The sequence below is a fragment of the Octodon degus genome, unplaced genomic scaffold (genome assembly GCF_000260255.1).
Source record: "Octodon degus isolate 3935 unplaced genomic scaffold, OctDeg1.0 scaffold00008, whole genome shotgun sequence".
In the NCBI taxonomy this organism is placed as follows: Eukaryota; Metazoa; Chordata; class Mammalia; order Rodentia; family Octodontidae; genus Octodon; species Octodon degus.
Window position 1 is genome coordinate 7,292,836 of NW_004524584.1, and position 8,156 is coordinate 7,300,991.

At 34.1% G+C, this 8,156-nt stretch overlaps 1 protein-coding gene across 2 annotated transcripts in view; it reads left to right on the top strand.

The window, feature by feature from the left end:
* Ryk (receptor-like tyrosine kinase) overlaps positions 1 to 8,156 on the top strand; it is a 67,936-nt gene that overhangs the window by 50,035 nt on the left and 9,745 nt on the right. For both annotated transcript variants that reach the window (XM_023706531.1, XM_023706523.1), the window contains 3 exons: positions 368 to 500; positions 1,615 to 1,724; positions 1,889 to 2,048. In XM_023706531.1, the coding sequence (XP_023562299.1) occupies positions 368 to 500; positions 1,615 to 1,724; positions 1,889 to 2,048 (403 nt within the window). The remainder of the gene's footprint in view (positions 1 to 367; positions 501 to 1,614; positions 1,725 to 1,888; positions 2,049 to 8,156) is intronic.

Genomic DNA, 8,156 nt, shown 5'->3' on the forward strand with positions numbered 1-8,156 from the left:
TGATGTAAAGATTTAGTATGGTATTCGATCCACAGTACCACATACTGTGCTGACCTGGAACCATGTGTGGTGGCACACGCCTGTTGTACCAGCACTGGGGAGGCTGAAAACAAGAGGATCACTATGTGTCCAAGCTGCGTAATGAAAACGCTGTACCACATACATTAAAGATAATAATGATGATAAGATTTTGTATGGTAGAATGTATCTTCAGAAAATCCCATATGTGGGACAGAGTGTAATTTTATAATTTTAATGATGTTTCTAAATATATTTTGAACTTTTAGTTTATTTTTATCTAAAGTAAACTTTTAAGATTATAGATTTCATTTGTCTTCCAATTTTTTTTTTGTTTTGTTTTTAATAGAAATCTTCTCCCTATTACTCATGTGTATATAGAAGAAGGAGAAAAGCCAATGGTGATGCTGCCTTATATGAATTGGGGGAATCTTAAATTGTTTTTACGGCAATGCAAATTAGTAGAGGCCAATAACCCACAGGTGAGAAAAATTTGCTCACATTCCAATTACTTACCAGTAATTTGCAATAGTTTGTTATATATAAACTTTAAAGACCTGCACAAAGAAAATCAGAATGAATTGGAAGAATTTTACATGTTGATTTTGAGAAAAATGAGATGGTTAATGATTTCTTTCTTGAGACTTATACTTGACTAATTCTTAAGTTTTTCATTATATTTCTATTGTGTTCTTATTCTAATAACCTTACATTTTCCATACCACTGTCTTAGTCATTTTCCTGATAACTTAAAAGCACTTATCCTAGGTCTTCCTTCTTGGAATGGAAACAGATTTTACAGATTTTGTCCATCCTGTACCAAATGGAGGTGATGACTGAGTTCTGGATTGTGAGCCATAATTGGATATATTCCTGATCTGTGTGGCTGGGAGATGACAGTCATCTAAGCATTTCTTTCGTATTACTGCCTGTGTACCTAGCTGTGAAGCACTGTTGAGGTTCCTAAGATGTTAGGATGGTAATGGTGGTAAAGCCTATCAGGTTTTGTCATCTGCTGAATTTTGGCGCCTCATTTTATTTGGTCTTAAGATTTATAATAGTATACTCACTGTGAGAACATGAATCCAAAGCCTGCATTGAGTATGTGGCTTATTATATGTAATGTTGATAAACTGACAGGATTAAAGTTTCAACAAGTGGATGAAGGCAGTGGTCCATCATGCCTCAGCCCATAGCACTGGCCTATAGCCAGAAGAGGGTATCAGTGGAGAGAGCTGTAGGCTAGTACTACTTTGGACATGATTATTTAGAGGATAATCTAATAAAACTACTGTTTTTATAGACAAGAACAACTTAAAAATTCAAAATATTATATTGAGAATTTAGCATTAATGGATACATACTGAGTAGTTTCTTTATATATTTGATGTCAGGGAGATATAGTTAACCAATACGAGGAGAGGGTCAAGTAAAAAAACCATTATACAGAATAAGGACTGTAGTTGACATAAGTACAATATAGGGAACTGTGAGAACGCAGGTTTTGTTAAGAGTTAGCTTTTCAAAACTAAAGAAAACAGCTACACCCTAAGTTTTGTGCTATCTGCGAACCTTGTCATTTTTCTGTTACCACAGGCCATCTCTCAGCAAGATCTGGTACATATGGCCATTCAGATTGCCTGTGGAATGAGCTACTTGGCAAGAAGGGAAGTCATCCACAAAGACCTGGCTGCTAGGAACTGTGTGTAGGTGCCATGAGCTCGTCACTGTCACTTGATGGGTGGTGCTCCTTGGATTTGGGGTTCTCTCTAGGAGTCACCCTGGAACTTGTGTTGTACTTAATAGTAAAGGTGATCCATCCTTCTTAATGCCTTGATGGCATTCCATGTTCATGTTTTTTATTTTTCAGCATTGATGACACACTTCAAGTTAAGATCACAGACAATGCCCTCTCTAGGGACTTGTTCCCTATGGACTATCACTGTCTGGGTGACAACGAAAACAGGCCAGTTCGATGGATGGCTCTTGAAAGTCTGGTTAATAATGAGTTCTCTAGCGCTAGTGACGTGGTAAGTGTCGGGACTCCTTATCTCAACAGAAGGGAACAGCATTCTGTTTCAAATGTTTTGCTATTTCAGGCCTTTTCTTTCTTTCTTTCTTTCTTTCTTTCTTTCTTTCTTTCTTTCTTTCTTTCTTTCTTAATCTAATAACTTCCTGCATTTTTTAATTTGGAAAACAAGAATAATTAGCTTTCAGTCATCCAGTTTATAGATTGAAGTTGCGACCCTACTTGTTGGCCAGCACTCTGTATAATCTCCTTTCATCTTTGCATACAGTATGAAGGGAACACTGTTGACACTCAGGTAGGTTCTTTGCAGTTTTAAAGATGAAGAAATAATGAAGGTTAGAGAGGAAGTAGTAACTGATTATTTTTGTTTTCTTACATAAGTCTCAAAATGACTTAAGTGGTTGCAGAGTATAAAGGTGCATGGTTTTTTCAAATGGCCTCTTCCAGATGTTAGAGTCTATGTAATTTATAATTCTTCACATGTCACACTCAAGTCTTGTGTCAGTTTTGTGGTGATTCCACCTACTTAAGCAGATCATATAGTTGGGTTCTTTATACTTAGTAAAACTATAGTTTCTGAAGCTACATCTACCTAGAAGTAGTTTGCAGCTGTTTTTCACTTATGTTATTTTTTCACATTCTAGTTCAAATTAAACTTGATTTAGTGATTTTCCTATCTTTTGCCTGCCATACTTTATTATTGTAACTCTATATTTAGAAATTAGATTGAATCTTTGTTTGTGAAGGTTCCCCTATACACTCATCCAGTGATAATCTATTTGTATTGTTTGTAAAATCTTAAATTACTTTAGAGTTTCAACTTTAAGAATTAAATGTACCATATCATTGTATCTTATGTCTTGGTATATTTTATTTGTACAGTAATTTATATTAATCTTTTATTACAAAGTATATTTAAGGAGTTCTTATTTAGTAATGTATTATTAAATACTAATTATACTAATTGATTATACTAATTAGTATAATTGATTAGTTAATCAGTGTATCTTTTTCTCAGTATATTAATTTTTCTTGGCTGCTATGCCAAATTGCTAAAACCTCAGTGTCTTAAACAGTGGTGAATTATTTTCTCGTGGCTCAGATCAGGAGGCTAGATGTTCAAAATGAAAGTGTAGACATGCTCCCTCCAGAGGCTCTGGGAGAAATTTTGCTTGCTTTTTCCACTTGTGCATGATGGTTGGCATTTGTTGGCTTATAGTTACATCTCTTTCTGTATTTTTCGTTTATGTGTCTTTCAAAAGTCCTTCTGTTTCTCTCTTACAAAAATGACGGGGCCGGGGAGATGGCTCAGTGGAATAAGCGCTTCCCTGGCAAGCACAAAGGCCTGAGTTCAATTCCTGGTTCCGCAAAAAAATAAAATTAAATTAAAAAAAAAATACAAACATGACAATGAGGACATGTAGGACTTGCCTACAAACCCAGAAAAACTCCTCAAGATCTTTAATAAGATCTTTTGCAATGTTGTAGTTTTTATAACATACATTTTTTTTAATAATACATTTTGCCAAGGTGATATTTATAGGTTTCATGGATTAGGACATGGGTTTATCTTTGATCCTATCATTCAGCTTAACATACTCAATAACTGAAATTATCTAATATTTCCTTATTAAATACTAATGCTGCATCTTAAAATCCTTGAAATCAGAATAAGCTATATGCTGTTTACATGTTGTACCTTTCATGTGACAAGTATCTTGATAAAATGTGTTTAATTGATGTGAATAAACAATTTAGGTTTTTCTAAGCTTTTTTTCTGATAATTAAGGTCTGTGTGTGTCTTCAGAATACTTTGTTTTAATTTAAAATCAGCTTTTTTGTGGAAAATAAACTTATTATGTTTATATTTCTTTTTTATTTTTAAAGAGAATAAGAGATAGCAAAAAAAATTAGAAATGATTCACACTTTCACTAAACAAAATGATAGCTCTTCAACAGTGGTTGTTAGATTGCATATTATTGTCTTCAAATTAGTTGTTCAGATTACCAGATATAAGCATGCAAAACTAGTAAAAATAAACAGAAAAAAGAAAAGAATTTTAAACATGAACTGTTCCCTTGCAATAGACTAGTGGAAAACTATCCTGTTTATATGCATATATATCTCCTGCGCCCGCCCGCCCGTCCTCCCTCCCTCCCTCCCTCCCTTCCTTTTTCTCCTTTCCCTCATCCCAATTGTTACTTCCCTTTGAATAGTTTCTTTCCCTTTCATATTATCTATTGTACTCTTTGGATTATTTACTCTTTTAGGTTCTTACACTAGGGAAATGACAGGACATTTACATATGTGGGTCTGAATTTTTATTTATTTATTTATTTATTTATTTATTTTTTTGTGGTACTGGGGATCAAATTGGAACCCTGTGCTTGTCAGGCAGGTGCGTATGCTGCTGAGCTATCTCCCTGGCCCATATGATCTGACTTCTTTCACTTATGTTAGTATGGTTTCTAGTTGTATCCATTTACCTATAAAAGCCTTGAGTTTACCTTTCTTTATAGCTGAGTAATACTCTATTATATAAAAATACCACATCTTTTTTATCCATTCCTTGGTTAATGGACATTTGGAATGTTTCCAAGATTTAGCTATGACAAATTGTGCTGCTATATACCTGGGTGATATATATCACTGCAGTGTGATGTTTTCAGTTATTCCAGAAAAATACCCAGGAAGGGAACGGCTGGGTAGAATTGGGACCTCTAATCCTAGCTTTTATCTATCTATCTATCTATCTATCTATCTATCTATCTATCTATCTATTTATTTTGGCAGAACCAGGGATTGAACTCAGGCCCTTGTGCTTGCCAGGGAAGCGCTTATTCCACTGAGCCATCTCCCCGGCCCTCAATCCTAGCTTTTAGAGGAATCTCCACACTTATTTCCATAGTGGTTGTACCGGTCTATACTCCCACAGTAACAGTGGAGAAGGGTTTCTTTTTCCTCACAACCTCTCCAGCATTTGTTACTGGTTAACTTACTGGTGATAGCCATTCTTCCTGGGGTGAGATGGAATCTCAGTGTTGTTTTAATTTGCATTTCTCAAATGACCAATGATGTTGAACATTTTGTCATATATTTAATTGCCATTTGTATTTCTTCATCTGAGAAGTGTCCATTCATGTCAGAATCAGCATGGTACTGGCAAAAAGCAGACCCAAGAATCAAGGGAACAGATTAGAAAATAGTCACAACTGCAAGATTTCTGGGAAGTAATTTGTACAATGTACAATCTCAGATTATGCATTACTTAATTAATGTACGTGTTTGCTTCTCTTTCAGTAGTCTGTTATACAATAAAAAGTAAAGCCACATTAATATGTTGAGCTTTTAAGAGCTCAAGTCAGCAACTTTGGACATTGCCAGTCTTATGGAAAACCCACCACTATTATGGACTACTGGACTCTATTGGGAGATTCTGCTGAATTCAGGCACCTACAATATTTAAATGACAGTGGAATGCCCTTCTCTGACAAAACTAATAAAAGAGTGGGATAGAAATGAGCAACCCTTTTGTATCTGTGTACTCAAAATAGTTAGGATAGATATATAGCTCCAGTCTTGTAATTCAGTGAATAGAGAGATTTGTTCTAATAGTGTTTGTGGACAGGATATCATGTCTGCATCTTGGACAGTGAATAACCACTAAGACAACAATATGCTATGTATTAATTACTGAAAATATGCCAGTAGTCGGTTGTGAAACTGTCTTACTGATATTTGTTTCTCAAAAAAATTACCAAAATAAATACATAAATAAATAAAATGATAGGATTTTTTCAAAAACACAAATGATTAAATATGTTTTAGGAGTGCCAGAATAAAAATCAAATTAGATATTCTACTTTGAACAAATGAGGTTACGGTTAATGCTACATATATAAGAAGTGTGAACAAAGGTCTCATCTGCTGAGTAGACTGCTAGGTATTAGCATAATATCCATGTTGATACTTGTTTAAGTTAAGTAAAGCATTCAAAAACATAATTGTTACTATTTTTGATACAGTGTCTCACTGTGCAGTTCAGATTCCTACTGACCCTTCTATCTCAGCCTCCCCAGTCTCCCCCAGGTTTTGGCTGGTGCAGCATGCCTGGGGGTTCTGGGGCCATCATGTCATGCAGTACTGTGGATCAAACTTGGGTCCTTGCATTTGCCAGGCAGGCGCTTGTGCCACCAAGCTGTCTCCTCAGCCCCTGGAATTAATTTTCATTGTTATGATATTTTGTAAATTTTGTAGTAGTTCATACATTTTATGTAGGAATCTGCCTGTTAGTATGTAGTACTATCAAATACTTTGTTGTTTTTTCTTTACTTGACGCTTTATTTTTTAACACTGACCATAAGTTATTGGAGAGTAACATAAGAGATTCTTTAAGCTAGTAATTACTTTTAGCATATCATGATTTATTTTACATGAGATGTCTGTGTCACTCAGATTTTTTTAACTGTGATTAATTTTCATACAGTGGCAAAAAAGGTTAACATTTGATGTGATTAACTCTTAAAATGTTCAGTTTTAAAAACTTACTATGTTTATTTCATGCACATAGAGATAAGCATCTTTTTGCTTCAGATAATTAAGTTGTATCTTAGGGCCAGGGAGATAGCTCAGTAGCACTGGCCCTGAGTTCAATCCGCAGTACCAAAAAAAAATTAAGTTGTATCTTTCTGTTTCCTGTAACTATGACGTAACTATTAGTGTAAAAGTCTCACCTGTCATCTTTGAGGTTGAATATTTTTTGAGTTCATAGATTATGTTTAAAACACAAATATTGGGCTGGGGAGATGGTTCAATGGAATAAGCGCTTCCCTGGCAAGCATAAGGGCCTGAGTTCAATCCCCGGTTCTGCAAAAACAAACAAACAAACAAAAATATTAAAGATTGCATTTTAACATTCAGATGAACATATTAACATTTCAGTGAACTTGATCATTCTGCTGTTTCTACTTTGCCTTATGAGTGAAATTGAAGTTTAAAAATTACATCTGATACTCTTATTTCAGGGCTGAACAACTTCTGCAGTTATATGCAAAATAAGAAATTTGATCTCAATCCCACCCGTCTTATTATGCACATGTAAAATGCATCCTTTGAAGTGTAAGCATTGCATCCAACTAATGGAATTGACTCTTGGAAATAACATTTTCTCAGTCCTTTAAAGGATTCAACATGTTTGCACTTCTTTAGTTAAAATGTCTATATGGTTTGTTTAGAAATACAGTAACATTTCCTATCTTAATAACAGTATGTTGTGTGTCTGGGCTTTGTTTTCATAATTTTTACTGGAAGGAATCAATATTTCACTATGTCAAGATTCTCATACTGTAACCTCCACTTTTAAATGTTGAATTGAGGAAATATGCTCAACTAGAGCGTGACTAGTTATAAATGTCTTTCTGATATTATCCCAAGGTGTGACATCATCATAGGCATTCTTGAGAATGTCTGGATATTGTTTTTATTCTCAGAATAAAATGTATGCCTCATCATAGACTTTACGTGACTTTCTTTTCCTTTATTTGAAAATTTCTTGATTTATGTCTTTGTTGAATTATTTTGCTAATTATAATAGTTAACATAATTCAACTCTTAAGAAACTAGTCCTTGTTAAAAGAGTAAATACAATCAGGAATACACAATTTAAAGTTCCTTTATTATTCGTTTTCTTTTTTCTTTTTTTTTGTATTTCTTATTTATTTATTTTTTCAAAATTTTATTGATAAACAGATAGCAATGAGACAGTTTCAAATCAAATCGGAAGTACGGATTCAACAAATAACACACTGCATATATTCTTCTTAGTGGTTAATTGCTGTATAAGATGCAGACTTGAGATCCTATTTACAAACACCATTAGAACAAATCCCTCTATTCATTAAGAGAATGTAACTATATATCTGTCCTATCCACTTTGAATACACAGATACAAAATGGACATTCATCTGTGTACCCTTTTTTTGTTAAGTTCTGTTATTTGAATATTATACGTGTGTAAACTCAGCAAAATATTCTAAAAGAGTCCAGTAGCCCATAATAGCATTGGGTCTTCTGTTTAACTGGCAATGTCAGAAATTATTGACCTGAGTC